The following is a 17633-nucleotide window of genomic DNA, read 5'->3' on the forward strand; positions in this document are numbered from 1 at the left end:
ACCTCCGCCTCCCAGGTTCAAGCTGCCTCAGCCTCCCAAGTAGCTGGGATTACAGGCGCTTGCCACTGCGCCCAGCTAATTTTTGTATTTTTAGAAGAGATGGGGTTTCACTGTATTGGCCAGGCTGGTCTTGAACTTCTGACCCTGTGATCCACCCTCCTCGGCCTCCCAAAGTGCTGGGATTACAGGCATGAGCCACCACGCCCGGCCCCTTTTTTTTTTTTTAGGACAGAGTTTTGCTTGTTGCCCAGACTGGAGTGCAATGGCGCGATCTCGGCTCACTGCAACCTCCGCCTCCCAGGTTCAAGCAATTCTCTTGCCTCAGCCTCCCAAGTTGCTGGGATTACAGGCACCTGCTACCAGATCCAGCTAATTTTTTGTATTTTTAGTAAATACAGGGTTTCACCATGCTGGTCAGGCTGGTCTCGAACTCCTGACCTCAAGTGATCCACCCGCCTCAGCCTCCCAAAGTGCTGGGATTACAGGCGTGAGGCACTGCGCCCGGCCTCGCAGCTCACATTCTGGCAAGGTAAAGAGAAACAAAAACAATAACAAAAAAAAAAAAACAGTGTAAGGAGCAGGACACGGGAAAACCCTGGATGCTGCAGAGGCACAAAGGCTGGGCCCCTCACGTCAGTCAGGGTGGAAGTTAAGCCCGAGTTTCATCTTCAAGGCTGAGCAAAAGCTGCTCCAGAGTGATGGAAGGCATTCCACAAAGAGAAGAGGTCCACAAAGGCACAGAGACAGGGAGACAGCAGGCGTCTATGAAAAGTTCAGTATCACTAGATCACAAAGAGTAGGAGACTAGAAGAGCCCAGGAAACAGGCAGGAGCTGGGACCCTCGAGAGCCTTCTGTGCCACATGAGGGGCGTGGGCTTTCCATGCTGGTGATGGAGCCGCCAGAGGCTTGATACAAGGGAGCAAACCAAGAGGTGTTTTAGAAAGATTGTCCTCGCTGGACGCGGTGGCTCACACCTGTAATCCTAGCACTTTAGGAGGCTGAGCCAGGAGAATCACTTGAACCTGGGAGGCGGAGGTTAAGATGAGCCAAGATCACGCCACTGTACTCCAGCCTGGGCGACAGAGTGAGACTCCGTTTCAAAAAATATATATAGAAAGATTGTCCTGGGTGTTCACAGTGAAGAACAGGATGGCAGGGAGACCAGTTAGGAATCTATTACAGCCATGCTGACCTGGTGGCCTGAATGAATTAGGACAATAATGGGGACGGAGAGAGAGAGAAAAGTAGAGAATCCAAAGCATCCGGGACGGTGATTCTCACCACAGGACGCACTTAGGAATCACCCGAAAGAACTTTTTGAAAAGTGCCACTGGCCAAGCACAGTGGCTCCCACCTGTAATCCCAGCACTTTGGCAGGCCGAGGTGAGCAGATCACCCAGCTAATTTTTTTGTATTTTTAGTAGAGATGCGGTTTCGCCATGTTGGCCAGGCTGGTCTCGAACTTCTAACCTCAGGTGATCCTCCCACCTTGGCCTCCCAAAGTGCTGGGATTACAGGCGGGAGCCACCGCGCCTGGCCATCAAAGGGTTACTGACTTTGAAGTTCCGGTGCCTTCAACCTACCTACCTTAGGAATGTGCATGTTGGAGCTCACACTCAACGCCAACCAGGTCAGGTTGACCTTCCAAGGCTGATGGCCAGGCTGGCCGAGAGAAAGTTCCTTGAGTGACTGACAGTTCCTACCCTCAGCCAGTCCTGAGTTGACTGCACACAAGTGCACATACACTCACATCTGTCCACATGCTAATATTACAGCATCCTTCCACATCAGTGTGTATCAAATCCTAACTTTCAAGTTGTGTGATTGGGAGCAGTTTCCCTTAACCTCTCCAAGCTTCAATTTCCTCATCTTAAAAACAGGCGTACAAGACTGGGTGTGGTAACTCATGCCTGTAATCCCAGCACTTTGGGAGGCCAAATCGGGTGAATTCGCCTGAGCTCAGGAGTTTGAGACCAGCTTAGGCAACATAGCAAGACCCTGTCTCTACTAAGAATAAAATTTTAAAAATGTCATTGGCATGGTGGCATGTGCCTGTAATTCCAGCTACTTGGGAGGCTGAGGTGGGAGGATTGCCTGAGCCCAAGAGATTGAGGCTGCAGTGAACTATGATTGCGCCACTGCACTCCAGCCTGGGCGACAGAGTGAGACCTTGTCTCGAAAAAAAAAAAAAGTATACAAATAGTAAGTCTTCACTTAATGTCATGGATAGGTTCTTGGAAATGGATGGCAGGTCCTCAAATAACATCATTTCATTCAAAGTTGCTTGTTATAACATTGTTTCTTTCAACACCTTATTATTATGATAAGGAAAAAATATTGGTTTCATTGTATGTCATTTAACTTATAATCAGTTTCCCAAAACTTATTGATGACATTAAATGAGGATTTACCATACCTACCTCACCCGTCTGTCGTAAAAATTATAAAGCACCGGCCGGGCATAGTGGCTCACTCCTGTAATCCCAGCACTTGGGGAGGCCGAGGCGGGTGGATCACCTGAGCTAGGAGTTTGAGACCAGCCTGACCAACATGGTGAAACCCCATCTCTACTAAAAACATATAAATTAGCCAGGTGTGGTGGCACATGCTTGTAGTCTCAGCTACTTGGGAGGCTGAGGCACGAGAATCTCTTGAACTCAGGAGGCAGAGGTTGCAGCGAGCCGAGATCGTGCCACTGCACTCTATCCTGGGTGACAGAGCGAGACTCTGTCTCAAAAAACAAAACAAAACAACCAAAAAAAAATTGTTAAAGAGTCACAGTTTTTTTTGTTTTGTTTTGTTTTGAAACAGAGTCTCGCTCTGTCGCCCAGGCTGGAGTGCAGTGGTGCAATCTTGGCTCGCAGCAACCTCCACCTCCCAGGTTCAAGTGATTGTCCTGCCTCAGTCTCCCCAGTGACTGGGATTACAGGCATGCACCACCAACCCCAGCTAATTTTTGTATTTCTAGTAGAGATGGGGTTTCGCCACGTTGGACAAGCCGGTCTCGGACTCCTGAGCTCAGGTGATCCGCCTGCCTCGGCTTCCCAAAGTGCTGGGATTACAGGAATGAACCACTGTGCCCGGCCTGTTTTCTATATTCTGTCCTTCCCCTGGGGAAGCAGTGGAATGACCCAGCTCTACTGTTTTATAGACGGGTGATCGTGAGCAAGTCACTTCAGTTCTCTGAACCTTATTCTGCAAAATAAGGATGATTATAGTATTGCTAGCTAACATTTATTGAGTGCTTGCCTGGACTGAGCACTATTTTAAGTGCTTTTCATGTAGTAAGTCATTTAATCCTCCCCACAATCCTGGGTAGGTGGTGTTATTATCTCCACTTCACAGAGGAAGAAACCAAGGCAGAGCGAGGTTATACAGCTGGGAACAAGCAGGCAAGAAGTTTGGCTTCAGAAGCCATATGCTTCACCCGAACACTCTACCACCTCTCTGGGGTTCTGCAACTCAAAGTGTTGCCGGCAGATTAAATGAAATCATATAATAATTGCCCGGCACACAGTAGGCGTTTAATACATGCTGGTGTCTTTTACTGCTTCTTCTCCATGAATAGCTGAGTGTGTCTCACATATAGTTCTAAAAGGCAATATTATATTTCTGTGAGAGTTAACTTCCCACTGGTAAATATTAAATCTACTTCACACCATAGGTGCAAGCCCAACTGAATCTGACAGTGTATTTCAACTGTTAATCAGTAAAATGAATGTCTGTGTCCTTAGAGTTGGTATGAACATGGCGAGATGGTATTGGCCTTGCCTGATGGACTCTAATCAGGCAAGATTTTACAGCTGAATGGCGCAGGATCAAAACAAGGCCATTACAAGTTGGACTGTGCCTGGAGTTCAAAGGGACCCTGTTGCTTTCTATTTAGGAACTCACGAGTCTTGCAGTCATAAAGCAGCAACATAAAGCAAGCTCCCAACTCTAGTTCTCCGGGCAATTCATCCAGGCTGTCCCCTGCAAGCTGCTCAGCCCACCAGATCTGCTTTGGGGAGCGCATTAAGCACGGTTATGTAATGATGGGGTGGCGGATGCCATAGACATCTGGCCCTATGACAAGGTAAGTCTCATTTTTGGTAACCAGCATAGGAAGGAGGACAACAGCTACCACTAGGCTGTGCTTCCCACGTGCACACTGGGAGCATCGTCACCAGGTCCCCAGTTGATGCAGACCTCATGTGTGGATGGTGGCCATATGAAAACTGACATGTGGCCGGGCGCAGTGGCTCACGCCTGTAATCCCCACCCTTTGGGAGGCCAAGGAGGGCGGATCATTTGAGGCCAGGAGTTTGAAACCATCCTGGCCAACATGGTGAAACCCCATCTCTACTAAAAATACAAAAATTAGCTGAGCATGGTGGCGTGCGCCTGTAATCCCAGCTACTCAGGACGCTGAGGCAGAGAATCACTTGAACCCAGGAGGCAGAGGTTGCAGTGAGCTGAGATTGCACCACTGCACTGCAGACTGGGTGACAGAGCGAGGATCCATCTTAAAGCAAACAAACAAACAAAAAAACAGGCCAGGCCCAGTGGCTCACGCCTGTAATCCCAGAACTTTGGGAGGCTGAGGCAGGTGGATCATGAGGTCAGGAGTTCAAGACCAGCCTGGACAACATGGTGAAACCCCGTCTCTACTAAAAATACAAAAATTAGCCAGCGTGGTGGTAGGTGCCTGTAACCCCAGCTACTTGGGAGGCTGAGGCAGGAGAACGGCTTGATCCCCGGGAGGCAGAGGTTGCAGTGAGCCAAGATCACACCTGTGCACTTGAGCCTAGGCGACAGAGCAAGACTCTATCTCGAAAAACAAAAAAACAAAACTGACATGCTACAGACCACCCTATGCATCTAAATTATTTACATGGCCACAGCATGGCAGGGAGAAGGGGGCAAAATCCAGACAGGAAGGAAAGCCACTTGACAAGGGACAAACATGGTTAAATCACAGTTGCTTTAACTGAGTTCTCAAAGACTGCATGTTTCCTTCCATCTACTCAGCTTCTGAGTCCAGAATTGGAATTCATGGTTGAGAAACTTTCCTTTGCCTCGAAAGCTGGTGGGAGGAGAAGGGAATGGAAGAAGAGACTGTTTATTATAGCATTTTTCTTCATTTGTTAGGATGAATGATGTGCTCATTATACCCCTCTCACCCTCAGTGCTCTCCCAGGGGTAGCCACTCTTCACAATTTGCAATGTATGTATGTATGTATGTATTTGAGATGGAGTCTCATACTGTAGCCCAGGCTGGAGTGCAATGTTGTGAGACTGCAATCTCTGCTCCTGGGTTCAAGCAATTCTCCTGCCTCAGCCTCCTGAGTAGCTGAGATTACAGGCGTCTGACACCACTTCCAGCTAATTTTTGTATTTTGAGTACAGATGGGGTTTCACCATGTTCACCAGGCTGGTCTCGAACTCCTGACCTCAAGTGATCCGCCTGCCTCAGCATCCCAAAATGCTGGGATTACAGCCACTGCACCTGGCCAACATGTACTTTTTAAAAACACAAATAAGATCACACAGAACTACACTGTTCTGTGACTTGCTTTTTTTTTTTTCCACTACCTACCTCGTGGTCTTTTCCACAGATATAGTACAATCTCACTCTTTTTAAAGGTTGCATGTATACAATATTAATCTACCAACATTTACTTAACCATGTGGCCTACTAATGGAAACTTAGATTATTCCCAGTTTTTAGTTTTCTTATTTATTTATTTATTTATTTATTTATTGAGACAGGGTCTCACTCTGTCACCCAGGCTAGAGTGCAGTGGCACAGTCATGGCTCACTGCAGCCTTGAACTTCTGAGCTCAAACAGTTCTCCTGCCTCAGCCTCCCAAGTAGCTAGGACTACAGGCATGTGCCACCATTCCAGCTAATTTTTTAATTTTTCTTTTGTAGAGATGGGGTTTCACTTTCACTATGTTGACTGGGCTGGTTTCGAACTCCTGGCCTCAAGCGATCCTTCCACCTCAGCTTCCCAAAGTGCTAGGATTACTGGCATGAGCCATCATGCCCGGACTAGCTTTTTTGCTGTTGGAAATATTTCAGTGAACATCCTTATATGTACACTTCAGTATTTCTGTTAGATTATTGCTATATTCTGAATGTTTATGTCACCCCCAAATCCATATGTTGAAACCTAATTTCCAATGTGATATCTGGAGGTGGGAACTTTGGAAGCTGATTAGGTCATGAGGGTGGATCCCTCATGAATGGGATTAGTGCCCTATAAAAGAATTTCAGAGAGCTCCCTCACCTCTTTTGCCATGTGAGACCACAGCAGGAATAAGCCTGTCTACGAACCAGGAAACAGGCCCTCCTAGACAATGAACCCGCTGACGCATTAATCTTGGATTTCCCAGCCTCCAGAACTGTAAAAATTAATGTTGCTTGAGCCATCCAGCCTATGGTATTTTTGTTACAGCAGCCCAAGTGAACTAAGACAATCATGTTTAGAATTGTTGTTAAAGGGGGCAACTGCCAATATATCCACCACCCAAATCTAAAGACAACTCCCATTTTCTGAGAAGCTGCTTTGCCATCTATTGTATGGCTTTGGGTGATTCTCAAAACTTGGGGTACTGTGGAATAACCTGGGAAGCATAAACAAACAGATGCCCAGGTTCTACCAGATTCAACAAGGGTTGGGCACACTTAATGGTTTTTTTTTGTTTTTTGAGACAGGATCCGCTCTGTCACCACCCAGGCTGCAGTGCAGTGGCACAGTCTCAGCTCACTGCAACCTCTGCCCCTCGGGCTCAAGTGATCTTCTCACCTCAGCCTCCCCCAGTAGCTGGGAGTACAGGCATGTACCCTACCCCCAGCTAATTTTTCACATTTTTAGTAGAGATGGGGTTTCACCATGTTGCCCAGGCTGGTCTTGAACTTCTGGTCTCAAGCGATCTGCCCACCTTGGCCTCCCAAAGAGTTGGGATTACAGGTGTGAGCCACCGCACCGGGCCTTTTATGGCTTTTGTTGTTGACTTTGGTTTTTTGGGGGCAGCTCTCAGGTACTACCCTACTGGGGCATGACAGAAGCCCTAACACATTTCCTGTTATCTGGTGGAGATCTGTGATTTTAGCTTAGGGATAAAGCGTTAGAATAATGCATTTGCTCTGTGTGCCCTCTGCTGGTACTGAGTGAGCAGACCACACATTGAATGCCTGCATGGGTGACAATCTGTGGTCTCACCTCCCAGGGAAGGCCCCTTGCAGACTTAACAGAGTGGTGATACTTCAAGGGCAGCGATGGTCAACCATGTTAGAATCACCCAGGGAACCGTGAAAATAAAAATGCCTGGTCACAGGCTTCAACAATGGGGTTTTAAAAACACTCTGCAGGAGATTCTACACACAAAGCCGGTGTTAAGAACCTATTCTTTGGGCAGAAAATTGGCCCAGGAACACAAAGTCCACAGAACCATGTGTCACTCTGGTGTCTTCTGTTCTAGTAGTCTATTTCAGAAATTCTCAGCCTGCCTGTATCTCAGAATTGGCTTCAAGCTGGTCAAAAAGACAGATCCTGGAAACCCACCCCAGACATAATCAGACTATGCCGGGTGAGGCTCACTCAGGTCATTACTTAAAACCCAACAAAGAGAGAATATTTGGTTTTAATGAGGTTAAGGTCAAACCATTATGACTTCGTAAGATATTTTTTAGCCACAGGCTTTATCTTTTCATGGGGAAGGGAGTCAGAGTCACTGAAGGAACTGACAGGCAGGTGAAGGCAAGGTACAGAAGGAATGAACAGCCACGTGTAACTGCTGTGCACATGTCTCTTCATATAATTGAATCTTCACTACACTTCTTGAGCATAAATAGTAAAACCCCGTTATACCGAGAGGATACTGAAGGGGAGGCGGTTAGTTCTCTTTGCAGATATCTAGGGAGAAAGCCTTCCAGGCAGAGGGAACTGTCAATGCAAAGGCCTTAAGGCTGGAATATTCTCGATTACCGGAGAACAGCAAGGCAATCGTGACCTGGGGGAATGATCTCCACAGAGTTGCGGATGAGGGAGGAAAGGGGAGGGTGGATTAGGCCATCAGCCTTCACAGCAGAGTGATGTGATTCTATTTTTAAGCATCACTTTGACAGCTGCAAAAACGGACTCGAGTAAAGCAAGGATGGAAGCACAGGATAGAAGCATCAAAGTGAGGGCCAGGTGTGGTGGCTCATACCTGTAATCCCAGCACTTTGGGAGGCCAAGGCAGGTGGATCCCTTGAGTTCAGGAGTTCGAGACCAGTCTGGCCAACATGGCAAAACCACGTCTCTACTAAAAATAGAAAAATTAGCTGGGCATGGTAGTGGGTGCCTGTAATCCCAGCTACTCAGGAGGCTGAGGCAGGAGTATTGCTTGAACCTGAGAGGCGGAGTCTGCAGTGAGCCAAGATCGCACCACTGCAACCCAGTCTGGGTGACAGAGAAAGACTCCATCTCAAATTAAAAAAAAAAAAAAAAAAAGGAAAAGTAACCACTGTTGACAAGAATGTAGAGAAACAGGAACCCTTGTCCATTGCTGGTGAGAGTGTAAAATGGTACAGCTGCTGTGGAAAAGTGGCAGGTCCTTAAAAATAAACAGAATTACCACAGGATCCAGTTAATCCACTTCTCAGTATGTACCCAAAACAATTGAAAGCAGGGACTCAAACAGATACTTGTATACCAGTGTTCACAGCAATAGCCAAATGTTCATTCATTAATAGTCAAAAGGTGATGACAACTCAAATGGCCATCAACAGATGAATGGACAAACAAAATGTGGTATATACAGAGAATATACACTGCACCCATAAATATATTTAACCATAAAAAAGAAATAGCACTGATACATGCTACAACATGGATGCACCTTGAAAACACTACACCAAGTCAAAGAAGCCAGATACAGGCCAGCCGCACTGGCTCACGCCTATAATCCCAGCACCGTGGGAGGCCGAGGTGGGTGGATCACTTGAGGTCAGGAATTCCAGATCAGCCTGGACAACATGGTGAAACCCCGTCTCTACTAAAAATACAAAAATTAGCCAGGCGTGGTGTCAGGCACCTATAATCCCAGCTACTTGGGAGGCTGGGGCAGGAGAATCATTTGAACTGGGGAGGCGGAGTTTGCAGTGAGCGGAGATTGTGCCACTGCTCTCCAGCCTGAGAAACAGAGAGAGACTTCATCTCAAAAAAAAAAAAAAAAAAAGAGCCAGATACAAAGAGTGACATATTGTATGATTCCATTTATATGAAATATCCAGAATAGGTGAACCCAGAGGGACAGAAAGCAGATTAGTGGTTGCCAAGGGCGGGAAAAAGAAGGAAATTATTGTTCAATGGGTATATTAGTTCTGTTTGGGATAATGAAAACGTTCTGCAAATAGATGGTGGTGATGGTTGTACAACATTTTTTGTTTTGTTTGTTTTTGAGATAATCTGGCTCTGTCTCCCAGGCTGGAGTGCAGTGGTGCAATCTCGGCTCACTGCAACCTCTGCCTCCCGGGTTCAAGCTTCTCAAGTAGCTGGGAATACAAGTGCCCACCACTATGCCCAGCTAATTTTTGTATTTTTAGTAGAGACAGGGTTTCGCCATGTTGGCCAGGCTGGTCTTGAACTCCTGACTTCAAGTGATCCACGCGCCTCAGCCTCCCAAAGTGCTGGGATTACAGGCACGAGGCAGTGTGCCCAGCCTGTACAACATTGTTAATATACTTAATGTCCCTGAATTGCACACTTAAAAATGATTAAAAGGATAAATTTGTTAGGTGTATGTTGGTACGGTTAAGAAAAATGGAAGGCTACACAATAAAAAAAATTTTTTTTTTTTGAGACGGAGTCTCACTCTGTCGCCCAGGCTGGAGTGCAGTGGCGCAATCTCGGCTCACTGCAAGCTCTGCGTCCCAGGTTCACACCATTGTCCTGCCTCAGCCTCCCGAGTAGCTGGGACTACAGGCGCCTGCCACAACGCCCGGCTAATTTTTTTGTATTTTTTAGTGGAGACAGGGTTTCACCCTGTTAGCCAGGATGGCCTCCATCTCCTGACCTGGTGATCCGCCACCTCAGCCTCCCAACATGCTGGGATTACGGGTGTGAGCCACCACCCCCAGCGATAAAACATTCTTATTGACTTTCAAGTGGCAAAATAATAAAGATCATGCCTTCCTTCCTCTTTACTGTGTTACAAATTGTATAATAAACATATATTATTAATTATGTGGGGCAATGTATATAACTGGCTTAAGTTTATAAAACAATGTACCAGTATCCGGTCCATTTGGCTTTATTACACTGCAGGGCCATCCAAAGCAAGAGCCTCTAGACCTCTGGGCGGTGAACAAATCTCAACTGGGGTTTCGTGCCCACCTGGACGACATCTGCTCGTCGATGTGTAGTTAACATCCTGACAGACCTTTCTGCCGCTGGATATCTGAGGGGCACAGCACAGGGCTCTCTCTGGAAGCCCCTGCTGACTGCTCGAAGACTTTCTCCCTGCTAAAACCTCTGACCAAATGCTTAATAATATCTGCTCTAGGCTGTTGAGTCTGCCACACGTTTGACATTTATTATTCCCACACCCATCCCATGAAACAAGCAGGACTTTCCATTTTACAGATGTGAAAACCAAGGCTCAAAGAGACTCAATAACCTGCCCCAGGACAAGTGACAGAACTGAGACTTCTGACTCCAAATCTTTCGCTCCCCCGCCACACCTCTTTGCCTATTTCACACCAATGGACTGTCTGGGTGACCTTGGCATAGGTTCTTCTAAGAACTGGCTCTTAACAAAAACTTCTGGCCATTATCTGACTGAATGTCACAAATAAGTGCTGTAAGAACTTGCTTAGAGCCTCTTTCCTAAACCTGGACACCAGCTCTTGCCTTGTGAATTTCTTCACCACAAAACACATGTTCCCAGGGGCCCAGGCAAAGTCTCCAAGTACCCAATCCCCTTTCTTCAGCCTTGCCCACACCCTCAGCCTTCCTGTTAATCCAGGCGACCCAGGATTACCCAGAGGTCCAGGTCCCAGTTGTTCACTTGAGCATCTGATGTGCCCCAAACACCTGTGTGAAACGCTCTCTGTCCAGGATGCGTCCATAGCGCAGGGAGACGTAGAAGGTCTGTTTCCCACTGTACCGCTGGATACGCACGAACATCTCCTGAGGCTGGTCCTTGGTTTCTGTCAGGGGAATCACATCTGCCATGGGACAGTATGTGTCCTGCCGCCAGCCCCAGAAGTTCAGATGGGCCACCCGCAGCATGGTGCCAGACTCATTCAGATACAGGATACCAACCAGTCTCCGTAAGAAATAGCTCATCCAGCACAGCATGGTCAGGGCAAAGCCCGATATCCCACTCATGAGGCACACAGTGTTGAGAGTGAGGAGGCCCTGGGAGTACCAGTAATAGCCTGGTGGCAAAGCTACCACTGTCAGGGCAGTCTGTGCTATCTTCAGTCGTGACAGGAACCCGAAGGTTCTGATGGCATCAAAACGGTAAAACATCCAGAATTTCTCAGTCTCTGCGTTTGGTAGTTTCTCCTTCGAGATGGGTGAACTGCTGCCCACCCACCTCTTAGGATCCTCCTGCCCACTGCAGCACCACAGCCCATGGAGAGGCCTTTCCCACACAGCTTTTCCCCGAAACCTAAGCACAGCTCGGAGAAGGGCAGCCTGAAAGGGAGACAGTAGACCATTTCTCTCATGGAACTCAACCACATTAATCACACGGCGAACATCTGCAAAGCACCATACTCTAAGGCTTCTGCCAATCCTGCAAGGTAACCATTATTGCCAGAGGAGGGAAGGCTAAAGCCAGATGCTATCTCATGTGGGCATCGCAACAGCTATCTAAGATAGTTATCACTATTTCCACTTTACCACTAGGGAAACTAAGCCCAGAGAGGGTAAGATGTTTACCAAAGAACACGCAGTCAGTGAGTGCAGCAGAGTCCTCCTTCCACCAGGCAATTCCAAATAAATACAGGAAAGGAGGTGCGGCCGTCATTAATTCAAAACATATCTAGGGAGGACAAACTCTGGGCTGGACAATGTATCCACAAGGGGGTGTGAACATTTCCCCAAGCAGGAAACTAAATAATCAACGTCTTAGTGGGGAACTCGAGCAACAAATCTGTGAGATATTTATTCCAATAAACTTTCTAATTCTCTGTTTGATTCATACGTTATCTTGGGTGCTGGAGGGAACTGCTGCTTTCTCTTAGCCTAGTCTGGGGAAGGGGTAACAGCGGAGGAGGAGGAGGAGCGAGGCAGGGAGGCCCCAACAGCTAGCACAAGGGTATTATTAGGTGGGTAGTGAAGCAGTAAAAGCTCTTATTCCAATTCTGGCTCCAACAGTAATTTGTGAGCAAATTACTCCACGCCCCTGAGATTCGGTTTCTTCACCTTTCAAAATGGGGACTCAGAACACAGTGAACCAGAAGATGGTTTCAGAGCCCTCAACTTAGTACCTAATGCACTGTGAGAGGTCGGCGAGTTTCAGCTATTACTACTGTGCGCATGTGACCCAAGGAGGGCAGAGAAAGCCCGGGAAAGGCGAACTGTAACCCACGCCAGAGCTTCCTCCCACGGATTCTCCGAGTCCGAAACCCGGGCGTCGGGCCTGCCCGCCCGCCCCAGCCCTGACCCCGACCCCGACCCCGACCCCGACCCCGACCCCGACCCCGACCCCGACGCCGACCCCAAAGAGCATCACCTCCTCAAGACTCGCCACCCGCCTCCTTACCATGGCCCCACCACCTGCTGCCGGAAGTAAATCCCACCGGCCCCCGGAACCTCTAAGAGCTCATGCTCGAATGTACAAGGCGGGCGTGATCTGCGTTGCACCCTGGGAGTTGCGGTCCAGGAATCGTGGCTGGCGCTACTCCCAGGCGACGTGGGAACGGAGTCCCGTCCTCTTCCCGACGTGCCCTGCGGCTCGGGGGCCGAACCAGGAAGTTCCGGGCCGAGTTCCTGGTGCCCACGAGTCTTGTAAGGTGCGGCTAGAAACTGGGGACATGGCAGCGCCTGGCCCAGCGCTCTGCCTCTTCGACGTGGATGGGACCCTCACCGCCCCGCGGCAGGTAAGTGGCGGCCGGCGGGCTGGTGGCAGCCGACGCGGAGCCCGTGCTGTTCCCATTTGGGGCTATCGACCACCCAGGGTAGGCGCCAAGGGGTGGCTAAGGACTGCCTACGTCCTCACGGGGGCTGAACCCTATTCTGGGTGCCCTGGAGGAATGAGAGGGAGGCCGTAACCAGCTCTTCAAGAGCTCTGGTGCTTGGAAAGATGAGACGGGGCTGAAGAACTCTTAAGAGCAGGAAACTTGTGCTAGGTTGGAAAATGTAATCTGGATTCACCGCTAGTGCTCGGGACTGATAGACCCAGGATTTGAACCCGACATCAGGCCCCCTTATCAGCTGTGTGCCTACCCCAATCCTGTAACCAATGGGCTGTGCTGTGAGTCATGATATTAAAAACAGGTTTCCAGGTCAAACCGACCTAGTTGGAGTCTCATCTTCACCTCTTGACATCTGTGTGACCTTGAGCGAGTCATTAACCTCTCTGAGCCTCAACATCTACAGCTTTAAATGGGGATATTACCTGTTCCATATGGTGTCTATGAGGATCAAATGAGATTGTGGAAGTTCTTGAAAGTATGTTGCACACGACAAACTAGGCCACAATAAATAGTAGCCACCTCCACCACACCCATCTCCAGCCCCTGCAATGGACTAGGGAGATGGAGGAGCCCTAGGTTATTACAGGCTGCCCGCTGAGAGCCTCTTTGGGCCCTTGGAAACTTGCTTTCCACTTTCAGATTTTGCTGTTACAGGCACAGATAAGTTTCAGTTACGATCAGCCTTGAGGTGAGGCTCTCCTGTCCCCTTTTCAGAAATTGGCCACTGAACACTGGCCATTTCAACTTGAGACTGGACCCCAATGGTCTCACTATCCTCAACTTCTACCCTCACCCCTCGTAGTTTTCGCTTGGTGGTAACAATGGTGTGCTCCAGAAGTCCACGTCAAATGCGTGTGACCTTAACGTATCATTTTGCCCTTCTCAGCCACAGGTTTGATCTACCTAGTGATGACACTCAACTCCCAAGTTCTTCAAAGGTTTTTTCTGATTCTGAAATTCAGTGATCACACACTTGGGGTTGTTAAAAGCCCATAGTGGTCTAAAACTCCGGTCCCCAATTCATTTTTTGTAAAGGGCCATATAGCAAATAGTTTTGTCTTTGCAGACTATATGGTCTATAGTAACCACTCAACTTTAGTGCAAAACCAGCCATAAACCTTATATAAATACAGAGTGGCTGTGTACCAGTAAAATTTTATTTATTTATTACAGAAACAAACAGCTGCCCAATGTGATCTGTGGGCCATAGCAGTCTAGGGTTTACATTGCCACCCTTTTTCATGTTATCACTGGACCCTCTCAACCTTCCTCCATCTTTCTTCCCAGGTAGGATAGTTGTTATTACCTTTTTAAACATAAGGAAACACACTGAGTGAAGAACTAACCTCCTCAGTTTCACACAGCCAACCTGGTACAAGTCTCTGGGCCTCAGGACATTGGTTCCTGTCAAGTTTGCCATTTCCTATCTGTGCTAAGGTGGAAGCTGTTCTAGTCACTGGGTATGCCATTCAGGAAAGTGCTTCTGATTTTCTAATTTTCACAGTTCTGACTCTTTTTTTTTTTTTTTTTAAAGACAGAGTCTCACTCTGTCACCAGACTGGAGTATAGTGGCACAATATCAGTTCACTGCAACCTCCACCTCCCAGGTTCAAGCAATTCTCCTGCCTCAGGCAACCAAGTAGCTGGGACTACAGGCGCGCACCACCACGCCTGGCTAATTTTTGTATTTTTAGTAGAGATGGGGTTTCACCATGTTGGCCAGGATGGTCTCTATCTCTGGACCTCATGATCCACCCGCCTCGGCCTCCCAAAGTGCTGGGATTACAGGCGTGAGCCACCGTGTTCTGACTTTTGAAGGCCACTCCTGCAATTCTAGATTTTGTCTAATAGGTCCAGATTCACTGTGAGAGTAGAAAAGATTGCACTCTATTACAAACCCTTCTGTACAATTTTAATCAGATTCATGTATTACTCTAAAAAAATTTTTTAAAGAAAAATCATTGAACTCCAAGTGTTTATATACTGAGGTTGAATTAAATGGTTTTTTGTGTTTTCTAAATTTCTAGTAACTTTTTTAAAAAGATACTCAGCCGGGCATGGTAGCTCATGCCTATAATCCCAGCACTTGGGGACGCCGAGGCGGGCGGATCACCTGAGGTCAGGAGTTGGAGACCAGCCTGGCCAACATAGTGAAACCCTGTCTCTACTAAAAATACAAAAAAATTAGCCGAGCGTGATGGCGGGCGCCTGTAATCCTGGCTACCTGGGAGGCTGAGACAGGAGAATCACTTGAACCCAGGAAGTGGAGGTTGCAATGAGCCGAGACCACACCACTGCACTCCAGCCTGGGTGACAGAGCACGACTTCGTGTCAAAAAAAAAAAAAAGACGTTCAGTGTAAATGTACAACTAAGATTGCTCAAAGTGCTGAGTTATAAGACTTGTAAAAATACATTGTGATGTGTCTTAATGTAGGGCTGTTTTTTCATCTTAGTTGATAACTTTTTTAAAATTATCACACAGTTTGGAATTTACCATAAGATTATACCACTAAGACCACTCTTTCTAGATAAGAGCTTTGCTTTTAGAAGAGACTAAAAAATCTAGTCATCTTACTCTTTTACATTTTTGTTTTGTTTTGGGTAATTGCAATAAAATCAATTCTAAGCTTCTCCTTTTTTTTGTTTTTGTTTTTGTTTTGAGATGAAGTCTTGGCTCTGTGACCCAGGCTGGAGTGCAGTGGCACGATCTCAGCTCACTGCAACCTCTGTCTCCCAGGTTCAAGTGATTCTCCTGCCTCAGCCTCCCAAGTAGCTGGGACTACAGGCACCCACCACCGTGCCTGGCTAATTTTTGTATTTTTAATGGAGATGGGGTTTCGCCACGTTGGCCAGGCTGGTCTCGAACTCTGACCTCAGGTGATCCACCACCTCGGCCTCCTAAAGTGCTGGGATTACAGGCATGAGCCGCCATGCCTGGCCCTGAGCTTCCTCTTTAATTTCATTATGTTGTTTTGTTTTAAAATCAACAACTTAAATCCATAAATGGAGTATAGTGTAGCATTTAAAAGAAATGATGAGCTAGATCTGTGTTGGCATGAAAAGATCACCACAGCATAGTGCTGAAAAAGCAAAGTCCCTGCAGAGGACATGATTTCATTTATGTTTCAAAAATAAGACCTATTTGTATATGTGCCCATAGATGGGTATATAAATGCATAGAAAAATAGCTGGGACAGTGCACAACAGCTACTAACATATTACCTGTGTTTAAAATTTGGTGAAAATAACACTTAAGTTTATTCTGGTAAAGATGCCCCCCCCCGGTTACAACTAAATATTTGAACTATGTACAGAGGTGGTAATTTAATTGGCATGTATGAAAATAAGCCTTATAGGCCTGGCTTATGCCTGTAATCTCAGCACTTTGGGAGGCCAAGGCTGGTGGATCTCCTGAACCCAGGAGTTCCAGACTGGCCTGGGCAACATGGCAAAACTTCGTCTCTACAAAATATGAAAAAATTAGCCAGGTGTGCTGGCGCATAACTATGGTCCCAGCTACTCAGGAGGCTGAGGTAGGAGGATCACCGGAGTCCAGGGAGGTCGAGGCTGCAGTGAGCTATGACCATGCCACTGCAGTCCAGCTTGGGTGATGAGTGAGACCCTATCTCAAAAAAAATTTTTTTTTCTTTAATTTTTAAATAAGAAAAAAAGACTTGTGTACTTGTGTTACCCTTCGAGTTTTAGTCTCCTGATTATTTTGTGGCTTATGACTGTTGTATTTTCTTTCTTGAAATTTAGAAAATTACCAAAGAAATGGATGACTTCCTGCAAAAATTGAGGCAAAAGATCAAAATCGGAGTGGTAGGCGGATCGGACTTTGAGAAAGTGCAGGAGCAACTGGGAAATGATGGTAAATGATAGGTTGCTAATTACATCTGGTAAAAGATTAACTTCTTATGAGGATATTGTTGCCAAGTATCATAGGCTGCCCTAAAACCTTGTCCCCATATGGCGGACTTTCTGCTTCCTTGTTTGGGAAACATTTTCTTGGCCTTTATTTTTCCTCTGCTTTTAATCCAGTACATTTCTGGAGTTACTGATGGAGAACTGGGTACTCAGATGTGTGAGTAGATTCACCTAGAAAGGTCAGTGACTGTGTCTGTACATGGTAATCTCTCTGCCTGGAATACTTGTTGCTTGTACCCGTTCACAGCCCTTCTAGCCCCAATCAGACTGGTCTTCATATTGTCCCTCTGACAGCCCCCCTCACCTCCCCATCACTGAAACAGAATCTCCAGCACAGGACCCCAAAAAACCAGAGAGGCTTATTGACCCCTTCACTGGAGAGTCTGACTTGATAGGTCTGTGGAGCCTGGGAATCCTATTTTAGTAAGTACCTCTGAGAGATTCTAGTGTACAACCTTGCTAATGTAGCGTTCTATAATTATTGTAAACTATCCGATTATATGTTTTTGAAGAGCAGGAGTATGGGT

The 17633-nt window shown here is 47.1% G+C and overlaps 2 protein-coding genes and 1 long non-coding RNA gene across 7 annotated transcripts in view; 2 read left to right on the forward strand and 1 right to left on the reverse strand.

Moving 5' to 3' along the window:
• Positions 1 to 3392: 3392 nt before the first annotated feature.
• On the forward strand, positions 3393 to 10777 carry LOC134760367 (uncharacterized). Its single transcript, XR_010137714.1, has 2 exons — positions 3393 to 4076; positions 10297 to 10777. It is a non-coding gene; the product is annotated as an uncharacterized LOC134760367 (long non-coding RNA).
• On the reverse strand, positions 8689 to 12895 carry TMEM186 (transmembrane protein 186). 2 transcript variants are annotated; one of them, XM_002826105.5, is made up of 2 exons: positions 12746 to 12895; positions 8689 to 11673 (listed from the first exon to the last, which is right to left on the reverse strand). In XM_002826105.5, the coding sequence occupies exons 1-2, from the start codon at positions 12746 to 12748 to the stop codon at positions 11035 to 11037; spliced, it is 642 nt and encodes a 213-aa protein (XP_002826151.3). In that variant the 5' UTR covers positions 12749 to 12895; the 3' UTR covers positions 8689 to 11034. The 2 variants fall into 2 exon arrangements, with proteins under 2 accessions (XP_002826151.3, XP_009248724.3); XM_009250449.4 differs by having other exon boundaries at positions 12716 to 12855.
• Positions 12850 to 17633, forward strand: part of PMM2 (phosphomannomutase 2) — a 57293-nt gene continuing 52509 nt past the window's right edge. For 2 of the 4 annotated variants that reach the window (XM_054533441.2, XM_054533442.2), the window contains exons 1-2: positions 12928 to 13082; positions 16939 to 17050. In XM_054533441.2, the coding sequence (XP_054389416.1) occupies positions 13017 to 13082; positions 16939 to 17050 (178 nt within the window). In that variant the 5' untranslated portion in view covers positions 12928 to 13016. Of the gene's footprint in view, positions 13083 to 14351; positions 14466 to 16938; positions 17051 to 17633 lie in introns of all 4 variants that reach the window. The other 2 variants (XM_054533443.2, XM_003778563.4) reach the window with 2 other exon arrangements.

This window comes from Pongo abelii, chromosome 18 (genome assembly GCF_028885655.2).
Source record: "Pongo abelii isolate AG06213 chromosome 18, NHGRI_mPonAbe1-v2.0_pri, whole genome shotgun sequence".
Taxonomy (NCBI): domain Eukaryota; kingdom Metazoa; phylum Chordata; class Mammalia; order Primates; family Hominidae; genus Pongo; species Pongo abelii.

What these genes read in the sequence shown, in the direction of transcription:
- TMEM186 (XM_009250449.4), bottom strand. Translation starts at nt 12,748, where the DNA reads ATGGTAAGGAGGCGGGTGGCGAGTCTTGAGGAG. An exon ending in GGGTGGCGAGTCTTGAGGAG is followed by an intron (nt 11,674 to 12,715) that starts GTGATGCTCTTT and finishes TCTCCCTTTCAG; the next exon opens with GCTGCCCTTCTCCGAGCTGT.